At 45.3% G+C, this 18,093-nt stretch overlaps 1 protein-coding gene across 6 annotated transcripts in view; it reads right to left on the bottom strand.

Moving 5' to 3' along the window:
• The window catches only part of KMT2E (lysine methyltransferase 2E (inactive)), a 144,778-nt gene that overhangs the window by 80,034 nt on the left and 46,651 nt on the right, over positions 1–18,093 (bottom strand). For all 6 annotated transcript variants that reach the window (XM_075909724.2, XM_014580821.4, XM_075909672.2 and 3 more), the window contains 3 exons: positions 16,626–16,740; positions 12,872–13,101; positions 148–228 (listed from right to left, as the gene is read on the bottom strand). In XM_075909724.2, coding sequence (XP_075765839.2) covers positions 148–228; positions 12,872–13,101; positions 16,626–16,740 — 426 coding nt within the window. The remainder of the gene's footprint in view (positions 1–147; positions 229–12,871; positions 13,102–16,625; positions 16,741–18,093) is intronic.

The raw sequence follows: 18,093 nt of genomic DNA, 5'->3' as shown, positions 1-18,093 counted from the left end.
AAAAACCTGCTTGCTACTTTGTGACAGACTCACTTTTAATAAAATTAGCATATTTAAAAGGCAACTTTTATTCATTTTATATTATGTAAATAGCCTAATTTGCAGTTTAAAATAGTATGCACATACCATTAGCCATTTGCTACTCACCTAGGTTGACAACGTTCACACAAATATATATCAGGAATATGCTGCCTGTCGATACCCATGCAGTCAATGTGCTGCCAAACACTGGAAAAAAAAAATCCATATATAGTCTTCTAAAATGAATGCATTTAAGATTGACACTTCTTTAGTGACTATGGCACACTGGACACATACAATTCAAAAGAAATACTTACTTAAAAAATTAAGTTACATTAAGATATGATGCAGACATCTATTATACTTAAGTGTGTGTTCATCAAGCCCATTGGAACAGGAGAATTTTGCCTAGCTATACCCATCGTAGTTAGCTCTTGCACTTCTTCCGGCTTTATGAGACAGTGGAACCCTACTTACCGCCCCCCAAGTTCTTTCACACAGAATGCCCAAAAACTAAGGCCTTGTCTAGACTAAGTTTTGTCGACAAAACTTATGTCAACACTCAAACACTGATAAAACAGTATTCACACCTGCTCCTTCCGCCAAAGAGATCATGTCCACATTGGAGGCATCATCAACAGTGTGAGCAATGCACTATGGATATGTATCCCACAGGGTAGTGTTGTGGGAAGGCAGAGCTGATTGCTGTGCATCTTGGGATTCCCTCTGAGTTCTCCTAGACAGCCTCCTCAGCTGTAGGGAGAAGAACCATGCCTGCTCATGTAGAATAGTGATAGAAATGTAGCCGTGTTAGTCTGGTGTAGCTGAAACAAAATACAGGACTATGTAGCACTGTACAGGCAGTCCCCGGGTTACGTACAAGATAGGGACTGTAGGTTTGTTCTTAAGTTGAATTTGTATGTAAGTCGGAACTGGTACATATTGTAGGGGAAACTCTAGCCAAACATTTCTCCAGAGCTCAGTTTTATTCTCCCACACCTCACTTCCCTCAGTCCTTTATTCTCAAGTTGAGGTGTCTGCTGAGAAAAGCTGCTCCGTGTCTCCCTGGTCTGCTGGGGGGGGGGGGGGGGGGGGGGGACGCTAGCTTCGCGTCTCCCTGGTCTGCTGGGGGGAAGCAGCTAGTGCGGGGTTGCCTTATCCTGTTTGTAAGTAGGGATCCGATGTAAGTCAGATCCATGTAACCCGGGGACTGCCTGTAAAGACTAACAAGATGGTTTATTAGATGATGAGCTTTTGTGGGCCAGTCCCATTTCTTCAATGCCCACAAAACAGACATTAGACAGGATCACAAAGAAAAAACAGTTGCTTGCCATTTCAACCAGAAAGGACACTGTCTCAATGACCTACTCACCTGCATCCTACTTCAGAAGACATTCAAATCTGCACTTGAAAGGGAATCCTCTGAACTGGCATTCATGCTAAAATTCGACACTCTCCGCGGAGGCCTGAACAAAGACTCCAGCTATCTTACCCATTACAAGATAGCTTCCCCAATTATCACCTCTAATACTATTAACTCACGACATCTACCCTTCCCCACCTCTAATATCATTAACTCGCAGGCATTCACTTTCCTCCTCCCCCCCCCCTCCCCCCGCATCCCTCTTCTGTTCTGAAATGTGATTTGTCCTTTTCATATGTGTTCATTTTTTTAAATTGTATCCTTTGGTATATATGGTTGTGACTATTTTCTTCCACTATTTGATCTGAGGAAGTGGGTCTGGCCCACGAAAGCTCATCATCTAATAAACCATCTTGTTAGTCTTTAAAGCGCTACATAGTCCTGTATTTTGTTTCATGCCTGCTCAGTGAGCTCTCCATGCTGAGAAATGTCAAAGCAGCTGAGCAGTCTGTCTTCCTCCTCCTCCCGTAGCAGTAGTCTTCCTGCCACTGTGTCCTTAGTGCCGGGTAGAACAGGAGCATTCCAATTATTTGCTCGTTTCCCAAAGCAGGCAGCACACTCAGCTGAGAGATACTTCCCTGAGCTTTGAAAGTGTGGGGTGTATGCCTGTAGAGCAGCAGAGACTAAAATACTGAGCAGAGTGACCAGGACAGGCATTGTAGGATACTGAGAGAAGCCAGTCTGATGACAAAAACAGCAGAGTGTCTGAACTGGCTAGGCCTGCCAAAAGGAGGATGGGGAAAGCAACTGACCAGGGCCCAGTGACTCAAAAGGGACTGGAGCTCCTGGCTACCACTGCTGCTACTGCAGCAGGGATAGTAGCTGGAGCCCCAGGCCCTTTAGAACACCACCAGAGCACTACTTGGCGCAGCACTGAAGATTGTGGGAGGGCTGCATGGCACGCTCACGGCCACGGCCCCGGCCCTAGCCCCACCCCTTCTGGGATTGCAAAACTGGGGCCCACCACCTTGTACAGGGGCCCGTGAAGGCTCTTGGCACCCCTAGCACTAGCTCTTTTGTTGACAATAAATGGAGTGGGAAAAAAGTCTCTCAGAGGTGGAATAAACATCTGCATGATCTCAAAGAACCAGTTACATTAAATGACCATTTCTTCTTCAAAAGGATGCAGCCATGTATTCCCATTTAGGTAACTCATAAGCAGTACCCACTCCAGGAAGCAAGGCTTAGAATCTACCTAAATATGGATTGCAGGACTGCCCTACCAAAACTTGCATCTGCCTTTAAAGATGCAGTAAAAACATAATGGTTCGTAAATATATAGATGACCATGTAGCAACCTTGAAAATGTCCAGTATTGTGATGTCACAAAGAAACACTAATGGAATTGCTTTACCTATCATAGAATGAGCTGCTGAGGGGACATAACTGAAGCTATTTCAGATATATTCAATACAGGATTTTTTTAATTCATTAAGAGACAGTCTGTGAAAGGATCATTTGACACTTCATACAATCTGCATATGATACAAGTAGGCAAAGCATGAAATGGTTTAGTCCTGTCCAGGCAAAAGGTTAGACCATCATCTGTCATCTAATGTATGGAGACACTGTTCCTCCAGAGATTAAAGTGGTTTAAGAGAGAATACAAGTACACCACTTGGATCCAATGAAACTGAGAAGACACTTCACAATCACCTCACAATTTATTATCTCAAGTCATTGCCCTTAGAGACTGTGTATGAGGTGGCCCGACCATCAGAGCCTGCAACTCACAAAGTCTTGTTCTGGACATTATTGCTACCAGGAATGCAGTTTCCAGCCACAAAAATGAAAACAGACAAGATGTCATGGTCTTGAATGGCGGTCCCACTAAAGACATTAGGATCACATTAAGTTCAAAGAGAAGAACCAGTTCTCAGACAAAGGATGGAGACTAAAGTAGCCCTTTTAAGAAATTTTCGACCACGTTACTGGAGAAAAATCAATCTTCTCTGTATAGGAGAATGAAACAATATCACTGCCAGACACACTTTCAATGAATTAAGAGAGGGTTACTTACCCAATAGTAGCTGACATTCTTCAAGATGAGTGTCCCTGTGGGTGCTCCACATTAGGCGACTACAAAGCAATTTTCCTTTAGGGAGGTAGGGACTTCAAATCTGGCAGAAAAGCGGTGGAAAGAGCCGCCTTAGCCAGTTTCAGGTTGGAAAAAAAGAGTTCCCACGTAAGTGCGTAGTGCTTTGCAAATGTGTGGTTAGAGGATCATGTGGAAACTGTGCGGATGTCTCTTATGGGTACTTTACAGAGGAAGGCTATCTAAGTAGTCAGGGCTCTGGTTGAGTGTGCCCTTATGCTCTGTGGAGGCTGCACGTTTGACTGTGCATCAAACTTTGCTGCACAATCTGAGATCCAATGGGAGAGTCTCTGTGATAAGACAGCCCGGCCTTATTGCGATTTGCTATTGAAACAAATAGTATGGAGGACGCTCGGAATGATTTTGTTCACTGCAGGTAAAAAGATAGAACTGCGCAGATTAAGAGTATGCATTTTCATCTTGAAAAGAGTTGGCGTGTGGTTTGGGGAAGAAGGTGGGAAGGTACATTGTTTGGCTGATGGTGACGAATGAGTGTACTTTGGGGAGGAATTTGGGATGGATACGTAACATGACCTTGTCTTTAAAAAAAGGTCATGTATGGGGGATCCGCCATTAGGACTGCAATCTCTCCTAGCTGTCTAACTGAGGTAATAGTTACGAGGAAAAACAGTTTTCATGGCCAACTTTTTTCAGTCAAGTAGTAATGGAAGTAGAACCCCTAAACTGTGCGGGGACTGGTTCAATCGCCCTTATGTGTAAGAGGTGCTCTACTTCTTGTTGAAGAAGGATCCCTGATGATAGTCCCTGAAAAGAGCCAGAGAAGGGAGGGATGCAAATAGGGTATGGACACAAAGGGAATAAGGTAGCATTTTCCAATTCTCTGCAAGAGCCATCTGTCAGAAGTTATACGTTGCCAGTTGTTGAAGAAGGGCAACTATCGATACTGGAAGAGATTTGCTTGTGTCGATGGCATTGGAATAGGTGAGAGGCTCTCCACATCCTTGATCTGATGATCAAGTTTGCTTGTTGGGACTGCTGTGACTGTTGGGAATTGGTAGAGGAAGGGCATCGTCATTGGTTTTTGCCTCTGCCTTTGTTCTGTTGCTGCTGGTCTTGTCTACTGTAGTGCTGTGGATATGGGGGATATCGAGGTCTCAGATAGGGCTGATACCTATATTGCCTTCTTATAGGTACTTGGTTGTGGATCCCCAAAGACCAAAGCATCACTCTGGAATCTTTCATGGAATGGAGAATTTTGTTGATGTATGCTGAAAACAACTAGCCATCAAAAGACAGATCTTCTACTATAGATTGAATCTCCCTGAGGAATGGAGTGGAGCTAAACCATGATGCCCTCCTCATTACTACAACTGTTGCTGTAGTACATGCAGCCGTGTCATCAGCGTCTAAGATGGCCTATAATGCTGATTTTGCAATTGTGTTATTTCTGTAATCATATTTACTCAATAAAACTCCATAATTCAAAACGCGAAATTATAAAGTAGAAGGCAAATATATCTCGTGACGGAACACATAGAGCCTTTTGCTGTCAAGGTCCAATGGAGTAGACCAGTATTATTGCTGCTTGGATTTTAGTTGTGCAGCTTCCACCACAAGGGAATTTGGTGCTGGGTGAGAAAAAGAAATTCAGAACCCTTGGGTGGAACATAATATTTCTTACCGGTTCTCTTAGCCATCAAAAGAGACTGATGCTGGAGTTTGCCAAACCTTCTTTGCTGGTTGCATTATTGTTGGATTAATTGGCAATGGTATTTATGATGGTGGTACTGAGTGCAGTCTGTTTGTTAGCTTGTGCTGATTTTCCACAGCCTCATGGAGTGGAATGTTTAATTCCACAGCTACATGTTTTAAAAGGCCATGGAAATGTGCAGCGTCGTCTGAAATCATTGAAGCTGGGGCCAGAGACCTCCCTCCGATATAGGAAAGTTATTTGGGTCAGAAGGAGGTAGTGCCTCCTATGTGAGTGGATCCCCTTCTTGCATTTTGTTTGGAGGGGGAATATTGCACTCTTTGTCATTTCTGGCTATGCTGGTGTTTGTGAAAATATTGCCAGTTATACCAGTATTGGAAGTAGGGGTACAGCTCAGGTGGAGATACACAAAGATTGCCATAATTTGAAGGCATATTCCCAATCTGGAAGAGTAAATACTCTGAGCTGTGTAAGGAGAATTCTCTGGTGAAAAAAAACCCATAGAGAAGTCATCAGATTCTGATGAATTTTTTTTCCCTGAGAGAGTGATTTCTGTGATATGAACATAGTAGAGCACGCTCAGCTTGTAAAAATGGTGAGTTAAAAGTAGATAAGACTAATAAGTCTCTATGTTGAGTTTAATGCCCAATAGTTGCTGCTGATGCCGTAGTGGGAAGCACCAAGGCTGAGGCACTGAATCATGCCTCAGTGCCTAGGGCAATTGTGCCACATGAAGTGCCTCTGTGGTGACAGCTAAGGCGCCTGTTAACGTGATTGATGCTGCGCTCTCATGCTGCATCGGAAAGACTATCATTGCAGGATAGTGCTGCAGCTAATGAGGCAGGCAACTTGAAGCCTGTGACTTTAGAGCATGATTTAGCACTTGCGCGCGCTGTTCATCTCTGATGGGGGCTCCAAAGACGCCAGTGGCGTCAGAAGTGCTGCTGCGCGGTGCCGGCACTGCTCTCAGCACCGGCCATGAGAGTGACGGCTGATTTGGTGCTGTAGTCCCTTGAGGTGCTGAGGAAGGTCGGGGTTGTTGTTTTTTTGTTTTTTTGACAGGCTTTCTGGATCCCCGCTGCTTAAATTCCAGGGCTGCTGACCTGGACTAGAGGCTGGTCTAAACGAGTTTTCCAATAAAAATAACTGAAGCCACAGGTCTCTGTCTTTCTGTGCCCATGATTCTAGCTTTGCACAATGAGGGCATTTCTGAGCGTTATGCTGCTCTTTGAGGCAGCAGACGTATTGTGGGAGACCATCCGATACCAGGATAGGCTCTATACATGAGGTGCAGCGCTTAAATCCCGGTGAGCCAGGCATAGCTGTAGAAACAGAGACTGCAGGAAGGGACTAACTGGGAGAAAAAGAATAACAACGCTTATACTAATCTAGATTTTTTTTTAATTGTGTAATTGACTAATTAAGTATTTAAACTAATTAACTACTATGATGAATTTTACTGGTTTTAAGAAGTACAGTCATCTAGATAGGAAGAAGGTAGGGAGCACTGCTGAGTCCATCTGTAGCCAGAGGCGGTAGAGAAGGAACTGAAAAGTGGGAGGAAGGGCTCGCGCATGTGTGATGCCTGCAGCCTAACTGCTGCAAAATTTCTGCTCTGAGGCAGTGCACCGACCTAATGTGGAGCACCCACGGGGACATCTCACGCAAAGAAGCACAAGCTGTGACAGCTGAAAGCATAGCAGGTTCCCCAAGATGTCCTGGATAGAAGCCCATCGGTTGAATTCCATGGGCCAACAACATAAAAAACAGCTTCCATTTTGCTGATTAGGCCATTCTGATAGCATTCTAATTTTGAATAGTAACTTCTAGACCAGAGCCAGCAACATTTTCAAACCAACGGGCCAAACTATATTAAAATTCAGAACAAGTGGTCTACAAGGAACCATATAAGAATGCAGGAATCAGAGCAGGGGTTTGTGTGTGTGTGTGAGGCTTAGGACAGAGGGTGGGGAGCACTGGAGTTGGGGGAGGGGGCCCTCAGGGAAAGGGTTTGGATATGCAGACAGGCTCAAGGTAATGGGTGGTGGCTACAGGAGTCAGGATAGGATTTGAGGGGCTAGGGCAGGGGTGCAGGAGTAAGGGCATTGGCTGAGAGACTCATGGCAGGGGATGGAAGTGCAGCAGTGACAGCAGGGGGACTAGGAAGTATGGGGAGGCTGTTGGAAGGAGATGGGGGTGCAGGGGATTGGGTATGTGGTGGGGATTAGTGCAGAGGGGGTTTAGTAAACAGGACAGCATCTCATGGAGGTGGGAAGGCTGCCAGGCCATGCTTCATGGCCCCCTAATTCGTCCTGGGGGCAAAGGCTACCAAACTGCAATTTGAGGATCCCCCTCCAGCATACCATGGGATGGGTGGAGGCCACAGTTTACAGCCGCCCCAGCATGACCTCCCCCCTCACGTGCTCCGGGGAAGGGCTGAAGCTGGGGCCAAGGGTGCATGGCTGGCAGCTGCCCCATGTGCCAGGCAGCTATGGTACATGGGGCAGCCACCTGCCATATGGCTCAGCTGGGCCACATGGTGACTGCTGGAGCTGGAGCCTGGGCTGCAGTATAGCTGCTCCAGGGACCAGGGTCAGAACGTACTCAGGCCCCGGCCCCTGGAGCAGCCACACCTCAGCTTGGCTTCAGCTCCAGCAGCTGCCTGCCATGCAACCCACCCTGGAAGCAGCCGGGCAGCCACCATATAGCTCTGGCCCTGCACTCTCCCATCAACTGCAGCATCTTACCTTCCACAGGCAAGGAATGGACATGCTGCTGTGGGAGGAGGTGGGCAGGATTAGGCACGCACCTTACAGACCTGCCAGCAGCTCCTTGAAGAGACATATTTGGTTCCCCCGCGAGCCATATTTGGCTTGCAAGGTATTGGTTGCCAACTCCTGTTCTAGACAGGCAACAAACACTGCTCTTCTAGCCATGAAGTAGCCACACCATAAGATGCAGACATGGGATGCAGTAGGTGACAGTAATTTTGTTGAATTGGCTGAATTGGAGCATAAGGGGCATGGTAGATTGAATTGACAGAACAACAACAACAACAATCACAGAACCAGCACCACCTCTGCTACACTGGAAAATGAGAATGGGCTTGGCATAATCTGCCTTCATTTTGAGAATAACCTTTGAAGATTATTGGGATTGGGGAAAATTGTACATGAAAGCCAAGTACCAAATAACATACAAAGGGTTGGATAAGAGCCCAAGCTAAGGTCCCCTTGAGACCAGAACAGGTGTCATTTCCTGTGGCTCTTCATAGCAAACAAATTGATCATCAGAATGCCCCCAGATGCAAAGATGACTTGGGGGACTTGTCTTCAGGCTACTCATGACACAGCAAAAAATTCCTACTGAGGTGATCTGCAAGATGACTCTGGAAACCTGGCAAGTGGTAGCTATTAAGGATGTTAAATACTGATTAATTTACTACTCATCTAGTCGATAAGCACTTCCATATTCCTCCTTTGAAATGTACAAGAGCCCCAATGGGGGCTCTTGTGCATTTCTAAGTTGGAACTCCGCGTGCAGCCCAGGCCAGCAGGAAGTCCCACTGACTCTTGGCTCCACGCGAGCACTTCCACTTTTAAATGCACAAAAGTCCCCAGGCTCTTGTGCATTTCAAAGCGGAAGTCCAGTATCAGCAGAACTTCCCACTGGCCCCAGGCTGCTGCGGTATGCCAGCTTTGAAATGTACAAGAGTCCCCAGCAGGGGTTCCTGTGCATTTTAGAGCAGAAGAGCCTACATGGGGTCTGGGGTCAGAGTCTCTGGCTGACCCCGGGCTCCATGCAGCGCTGCCTATTCTTATTCATGTAATACATTGTAGTGGTATTATCAGTAAATATGTGAACTACTGATACAGTACAGAAAAGCAAGACATGAACTGTTGATGGCCAAAGAGCCACCATGTTGATATGCAGGGAGGACTCCTGCTCTGATCACAAACCTTGCCAGGTGCACTTCACAAGCCATTAGGGAAGCATCGGTGACAGCAGATCTAGATAGCAAAGGCTAGATGAAAGGAACACCCTGGCAAATGTTACCTGGACAATGACCACCACTTCAAGGAGTCTATGAACAACTGAGGAACACAGATCAATCTTTTCAGGGGGTGAAGAGTTGGACAGTAAATAAGCCTAAGCCACATCTGGAGGGGGTGAAGGCAAAATATTGCGAACTGGATCACCTCTGTGCAAGTGGACATGTGGCCCCCGGCACATCGAAACTGTATAGGAAGGCTGAGATTGCAGACCAACTGAGGCAAAAACTTATATCACCTGAAAACACTCCATCAGCAGAAATACTCTTGAACTCATTGAATCTATTTGGACCCAATAAACTTGATTTTCTGAGTGGGAGCCACAAGATGACTTTCCAGTGTTTAAAATGAGATCCAGATAGTTACGCAAATACAGGCAGTCCCTGAGTTACATGGATCTGACTTATGTCAGATCCCTACTTACGAATGGGGCTTTTCTCGCCGCGGAGGACGTGGGCGGCGGGACAGCCCAGACACGCTGGGGTCCCGCCGCCCGCGTCCTCCACGGCGAGAAAAGCTGCTCCGCGTCTCCCTGATCTGCTGGGGGGGGAGCCCACCAGCAGACCAAGGAGACGCGGAGCAAAGCCGCGGAGGACGCGGGCGGGTAGAGCAGCCGCGGAGGACACCTGGGGTAGAGCAGCTGGGGTGCTGCTGGGTTGGTCCTGCCGCGCCAAGGGTCGGCGCTACCAGACCAACCCAGCAGCACTCCAGCTGTTCTGCCACAGGTGTGTCAGATTCAGCCGCTGCTGGTCAGTTTCAACAGTGGCTGAATCTGGACGCCTGGGACAGAGCAGCTGGGGCGCTGCAGGGTTGGTCCCCGCAGCGCCGCACCTCGGCGCTGCGGGGACCAACCTGGCAGCACCCCAGCTGCTCTACCCCAAGTGTCCCCAAGTCAGCTGCTGCTGAAACTGATCAGCAGCTGATTCCAAGAAGCCCGGGGCAAAGCAGCTCTGCCTCGGGCTTCCTGTAGTCAGCCGTTGGTCAGTTTCAGCAGCGGCTGAATCGGGGACACCTGGGGTACAATATGTACCAGTTCCGACTTACATACAAATTCAACTTAAGAACAAACCTACAGTCCCTATCTTGTACGTAACCTGGGGACTGCCTGTATAGTGTAGATCTGAGAATGGGCAGGTTCAGAGAACAAGCCCTATCAATAACCAGACATCCAGTCATGGATTTTTTATTTCCTGAGATATGCCCCCATGACAACATGCTCGGAGTCTGACCAGTGAATGATCTGCAAATGGAACATCACTCCTTGATGTAGTCTTCATCTAAGCAGAAAAAGTACCACATGTTGGGATAACTAATAGTCAAGTAACCTCATGAATTATTACTTGTTAGTCAACTATTCTATAGTACCTGGAGGCACGGACGGCAGCCAGGGCGCTCCAGCCTCAAGCCTGAAGAGCCTCCTGTCACTCCATGCTACTACCTCTGTATCAGGGGCAGCAGCACAAGTTGCCAGGTGGGTGCTGGCCCGCAAGGGGAGCCTGTTTAAAAACCAGCTCCCCTTGCAGATCGGCTGTCTGTCGCCCTGTAGGGCGTGGGGTGTCAGCAGCCCCCTCGGGGGGGGGGGGGGTCTGAGCTGCCAGACCCAGCGCAAACTGGAACTGAGCCGCCGGGCTGCATGCCTGCCAGGCTCCTAATACTCTTTAAATACAGAGCTGCAGCTGAGTAGGTCCCAGACCCGTCGCAAGCCAGGATTGAGCTGGGCTGAGCTTGCTAAAAAATTTACTGTTGGGGGGAGGGGGAAATGTGTGTAGTCTATAGCATTAACCAATAAGCTTTTGCATATCAGTTAATCGACTACACTATTACATCCCTAATGGGAATCGCACCCTCCTTCCCCTGCACGTGACAAACCATATTTAAAACCCGGTGAGGGCATCACTAGGGAAATACTTAAACTAAGCTAGCATTGTACTAAGGGTACTAAATTATATACAACTAGAAAAGCTACTAAAATAGAGGGATTCTGATATGAAAACCACACAGAGCTTTTACTCTAGCCATGGGTGGTAAGAGGGAACTGACGAGGGTCTAGGCATCACCATCTCACATAGCCATATAGTATGGCCACAAAGTACAAGCACTGCCCCCCTATGAACACTTACAGGCAAAATCCTCCAGCTCCTTTGTGCTGGGCTTCGTTAGAGAAAAGAAACTGCCCCCCCCAGTAAAAAAGTTTGGCCAGGCCGCTCTTGCTATAGTGGGCTGCAGTACTGCTTGGGAGAAACCGTCCGTACCCTTTCTGCATACCATTGCCTTTAGAAAAAGGGAATGTGTGAAAAGGGGAAAATAGCCTCAAACTCTCCCACCCATCACCTTGGCGAGGCTTACCTGGTCGCATGAAACCTGCACAGTTTCGGCCCAATCCCTGGGACACAGACCCCCCACTTGGTGACCATTGGGCCATATATGGTAATATGCAAGCGTGGGAAAGCAATGTGCAGATTTGGGGATAAATACCCATCGCACAGTTTGCTCTAGGAGGTCTTCGCAACACACGTACCACCGTGCGTGTGCCTTCTCGTATACTTCAAAGCGCTGTCGGCTTGATCAACCGACCAGCCACCTCCCCCGACTCTCAGGCATAACCAAGGCCTTCGCAACTAAACCGATATCTGTGAAATGTTCCGTGTGCTGTGTAAGTTGGTATGTACGATTTGATTTTTTTCTTGTTGTATAAGCTTAGTGTTGTAGTTGTTTTGGGTAGTACAGAGAGTTTGTAGTTATCACTGTTTTTTAATTAGTGTAGCTGGATGTTTTTAGACTAGAGACTATTCCCCTTGCCATTCCCATCCTTATCTCTCTGACACATTTAACTAGAAATCGTAGAATAAATATAATAAATACTGTAAATTCATTATTGACACGGTCTATTAAAAATCTTAGAATAAATACTATAAATTCACCACTGTCATAAATAAATATTTTTTATTTGATAAAACTGTTCACCTGGTTCTGTCCTTCCCCACTTGGGTATGCATCATCGGACCTGTGATTCTCGCGACAGGCTTGAATATCAAAGGGGAATACATGGTTGCATCTACTCAAAAAAGCAGCGTATTTCCAAAATCATTTGCTATATGGCTTGTGCTGTCCCTAAAGCAACACACAAATTGACTTTTGAATGACTGCCCTACCCCATTCCAGACCCACTACCTGACTAATTTTACATCCAACTAGTCTCTCTGAATTTCCATCCCAATAGTTCTTTCTTGATTCTCACTGCTCCCTCAGCCATATTTATTCTCTAGAAAATGCTCCTTCTTCTGCACTTGAAAAATATAAGTGTTATTATTCGAACCACAAACAGGTGCCTCTTTACACCAAAACTAAGTGAAAGTTACAGTAGAAAATATTTTTTCTACTGCATTTAAATATTTTTTAGTAAATTCATTAGTCCATCTCAACAGGGGTTAATAGGAATGTCCTCATAACATTTAAAAAAAACCTCACTCTTAACATTTCCTTATCAAGTTTTCCGCATAATATTAATTGCTGATAGAATGTTTAATTTTACCAAACTAAATACTGTACAGTAACTAGTGTGCTAATATTTTACATATTACCATCTAAAGTTATATAAAATATTTTACCTGCATTTGTCACAACAGATCATGTATCCATCATCATGGGTAAAACCGCAAATGCACCTGGTAATATCAGTTCCATAACTTCCATCCTCTGATGTGCTGATGGTAGTAGCACTAGAAGTTTCATCAAAATTCGGAGTGGTAAATATTCCTACTTCGTTCTTGCTGATAATAACGGATGGAGGAGGAGATGCTGGAGGTGTTGGAGGAGGACGAGCACCATAGTTATGGTCCTAGATGATTTTTTGAAAAATCCACAGTTGTCGTGACATGGATCTGCACAGTAACCCTTATCCATTTTTCAAACTCCTCAGATTTCCACACCTGCTTTTATTTCAAAGTCAGGTTTCTAAATTCACAGTCAGAATGAAAACATTCAAAATGCAGAAGCCCAAAATGATGCTCCTAAATTCACATTTAAACACCTCCATAATACCCTGCACGCTTTAAAAATGATGTGTTTCCAGGAGCTTACATTAAACTTTTAAACTAAGACCATAAACCAGCATGAAAAATAACCATGTCCATTTATGTACCAATATCAGTATCAAATCATTCTATAACAATGGTCACCAACCAATAGAGTGTGATCTACTGGCAGATCTTTGAGCCTTTGATACGTGATCCTGATGGGTTTGGCTAGCACTTCAGCTGTCCCTCCCCCTACTATTGTGTCTCTCCAATCTTCTTCACTGGAGCTGCCCTTGGGAGCCTCCTGCTTGCTATGCAGAGTTGGGGAGGCAGAGGAGGAGGGCACTGATGTCAGGATGTCTCATTATCCCCACCCCTGTAGACCATCTTCACAGAGTGGGGAACATGACAGGTCTTGAAATGGAGGGAGCTTGCTAGCAGCTGCTCTTATGTCTAAACATGCTGGCTGTGTCTACACTGGCATGAATTTCCGGAACTGCTTAAAACGGAATACTATTCCGTTTTCAGTTTTTCCGGAAAAGGAGCGTCTACATTGGCAGGCTGCTTTTCTGGAAAAGCCCTTTTTCCAGAAAAGCATCTGTGGCCAATGTAGACGCGCTTTTCCGGAAAAGAGCCCCGATCGCCATTTTCGCGATCGGGGCTTTTTTCCGGAAAAGACTACTGGGCTGTCTACACTGGCTCTTTTCCGGAACAGTGTTCCGGAACAAGGACTTATGCCCGAGCGGGAGCAGAATAGTTTTTCCGGAATAGCGGCTGATTTTGTACAGTAGAGCATCGTTGCTTTTCCAGAAATTCAAGGGCCAGTGTAGACAGCTCACAGCTTATTCCCGAAAAGCGGCTGATTTTCCGGAATAAGTGGCCCAGTGTAGACACAGCCGCTCAGTATACTTAAAGTGCCAATAAACATCTAGTCACTTACACACACACACACACACACACACACACACACACACACACACACACACACACACAGTGTGTGAGTGTGAGTGACTGACTCTCACACTTTGGCTTTCACATTCACCTCCTGATCCAACACATACTTTGCGGTTGGTGGTGTGCTTCTCTTACTTGCTTCAAAGTGTGTGGTTTTAGATTTTTCACTGTGTGCATTTCAGAATGTTTACCTCTCTCTTATGCTTAAATTTAATTCTTTGAATTAAATAGTGAACTCTAAAATGGCTAATCTGTCATGCTGCAGTAATTATCCCTATTATAATTTTTTATAAAGATACCTAGGGTTTTGGTTTCTACTGGTGGTGTAAACCATTATGTTACTTCAATATTGGTGTACATAACAAAAAAGTTATTTCCTCTAATTTTTGCCATCCATCCAGTGGTCGGAGTTGGGATGTAAATATCCATTTAAAAAGTTAACTGATGAATAGCGGAGGGCTGGTGCAGAGCAGCTGGGGTCCAAGCAAGGCGCTCCCCATGGTCAGAGTCCTGCCAGCCAGCTTGACACCAGCAGGGGGTTCCTCCAACCAGGCCCTTAGTGGACACAGGGCTGGTCGCTCCAGTTAACCAGTTCCTGGGAAAATATGCCAGTAAAACTAACACTTACCACGTAACCAGATTGGCCATTAAAAGTCTGGAAGCACAGTGGGGCTAAGGGGATTTCCACATGCTGCTCCTGCCTGAAGGTGTAATCCCCACAGCTCCACTGGCCCAGAGCAGAGAACCACAGCTAATGAGAGACATTGGGGGGTAGCATGCAGAACTGTCTGCCTCTGTTTCCTCCACACCACAAGAGCTGCTGTTGGACATGCCGGCCACATTTTGGAGTGGGGTAGAGCCAGGGCGGGGATAAGCTTGCCTTAGACCCACTACACCACCGCCTAGGAACCATCTGAAGTAAGTGGTGCCCAGCTGGAGCCTGCATCTCTATCCCAGCCCTCAACCCCCTCCTGCAACCACACTCCCTCCCAGGGCCTGTACCCAGAATCCCCTCCTGTACCCCAACCCTATGCCTCAGGCTCAGCCTGGAGTCCCTCCCCACACTCCAACCCAGGCCTGGGCAAAATCCAGCCTGTCAAGCCACCGGGTCAGGCTGGCAGATGCTGCAGGGAGCCCCAGGCAGGCTCCCTGTTTGCCTCGCCCCACCTGTACATCGCTCAGAAATGCAGCCGTGGAGCTGTTTTTCTTTAAAAACTGGAAGTAGGGAGGAGGGGGAGGACTTTAGGAGCTGCTCCCGTCCCCAGCACAATCCCATTGGCCAGTTTGTAGCCAACTGGAGCTGCCTGTTTCAATAACAGGCAGTCACCAGAGCACATGGCTGCAGCCTGTGTGGGGGCGGGGTAGGCAGAGAGGTTGATTCAGAAATGGCACTGGTTGGTAAGTCTCTGGGCAGAGCCTACCTTTGTTACTCTAGTGACTCTCTGCCCCCCACTCCTGGACCCTACTCCACATACCCAAATCTTCTGCCCCTCTCCTGTACCTATATCCCTTCCCAGATCCGGCACTCCAATCCCCTGCCCCAAATCACAGTCCCCTCCTGCCCTAGCTCACAGGCTAAATCTCTGCATCCCCTCCTGTACCTCAATTCCCTGCCCTAGGTCAGAATCCAACCCCTGGCACCACTGTCCAGTGCTCCAGGTCACAACTGCCTCCTTACCCCAAGCTCCCTTCTGCACCCAACTTCCATCCCAGACCCCACACCTCCACTATTAATATCCTGAAAGAGTGAGGCCCTTAACCACTTTTCAAATTCTGAGTGGCCTCCCATCAAAAATTATTGCCCACCTCTGCTCCAACTACTTGGCCCAAGACCAGAGCCCACACTGCTCTGCACCCAAACCTCCTGCTCCAGCATAGTGAAAGTGAATGAGGATGGGGGAAGGAAGGTGGACTGAGTGAGCAAGACAGATCCTTAGAGAAGGGGAAGGGAAGGAGGTAGGGCAGGTGTATTTGGGTTTGAGGTAGGATCCTGGATTGCATTTAAAGTCAGAAAGTTATCTTGTGCTTTAAAAAGTTGGAGCCCACTGTTCTAGAAGCACTAGTTGCAAACACTAGATTTTACTACTACTACTACTACTACATCAGCATTGCTCTAGATACATCTACTCATGTTTATTCAATAGAAAAGAACCATGTTTATTCAATAGAAAAGAACAAAACTGGAATAGCAAGTTAAGATTCAGAGCATCATAAAACAATAAAAGAGCATTTAACAGAACTCTAAAAACAATGCATCTTTTTGTATATCTGGCTTTTAAAAGTGACTCCCCTTCCTCCTGCCCACATACAATATGGAATTTTAAATGTGCCTCAAAATTATCTGATTAAAAATGTTAAAACCTCACAGAAATACTCAAAGTTTTAAACTTACCGCATAAGGCAAACCAATATAACTGTGAGAATGATGAGAACTGCTGGTATATAATTGGTGCGGATAACTGTTCGATTTTTCAACTACCACAGGGCTAGCTTCTACAGATTCTGGTCTGAAAAGAAAGATATACATTATGTACAATATTTCATATTTATGTGCTTTTACTCATATTTTTCCATTTTATGAATGCTAAATATTTAGATTTCAGTCCTGTTAAAAAGTTAACTATAACCATTTTCATAAGGCATGGTCCCAAAGAAAGCATAAAATACATGGCACCAAGAATGAAGCTCAGCTCAAATGGATCTTTTGAGATATGTTCTTGTTATAGGCATTAGCCCCAAATAAATTCTGACCCAGTTCACATAAAGCAGCAGCATATTAGCATTATTAAGATTGACAGAAGCAACAAAAGACAGTACATATAATGCTATAGAAGTCTATCAGTATATTTGTATCACTACCCACAATGGGACAACAGTGACATCTAGCGGTAACATCAGTGCAGTGTCAGTAAACTTCTACAGAGACAGTTCTGTTGTGTCAATCAGGCTGTAAAACAAATTTTTGGTTGGCAAGCAAAGAAATGCACAGAGTTAATAAAAAATTAAGGCTCTCATATTCAAAACAAAATTGGAAGAAATGCCAAGAGGTGAAACTACTGGAAAAAAATACTGCAAAAAAGGTAGAAAGAGGGAAAAGTGTGAAAATAGAAACGTGACAAGGAAAAGAAACAAGATATTTTATTGCTTTTAAACATTTTCTTTAATTGGAACTCACAAATGAAACCTCCATGTGACAGAAAATCACTGCTAGGACCAGCCATGGCAAGATGCCAAAGCATAACCAACAAATAGCAATGTTAGTCTCCTACTATTCTCTAAGACGTTCAGAAAACCTTTTCTTATTCCCAACAATTAAAATAAAAAATGAACTCTAATATATTGATCATCCAAAAGGAGTTTAATAATAAAAATGTTTTAACAATTTAACAAAAATATGGATTTAGAGCACTTAGTTTTTTTGAGAGAGGGGTTAAACAAAACTTTCATATTGTGCATATTTTCTCTATTTTAATTTATCATTGCAAATTATTAACAGAAAATAATGTATACACATACACATTTTTTTGCCGTGTCATTAGAAGTTCTACAAAGTTAGCTTTGTTAGAGGGACACTGACTATTTAAATCATACTTCTGTATTATTTTAACTTTTTTTTAAAACAAAATAAAGTCATCTCTCATCTTTATGTTTTTGCTAAAAAATATACTCTAGTAATAATTTTAGGGACATTCTATAGCCTGTGTAATACAGGCCAGGCTAGATGATCAATCACAGTAGTCCCTTCTTATCTTAGTGTATATAACTGTATTAATTTATCTACTTTGTGCATTTGAGAGTACACTGCTCTCTATGTATAGATATTCAGTAAATCAGTTTTCCTTTATGCAAGTAGGTTTTCT

This window comes from Pelodiscus sinensis, chromosome 1, assembly GCF_052426305.1.
Source record: "Pelodiscus sinensis isolate ZL-2025 chromosome 1, ASM5242630v1, whole genome shotgun sequence".
Classification (NCBI taxonomy): Eukaryota; Metazoa; Chordata; order Testudines; family Trionychidae; genus Pelodiscus; species Pelodiscus sinensis.
This window is presented reverse-complemented; position numbering and strand designations above follow the sequence as displayed.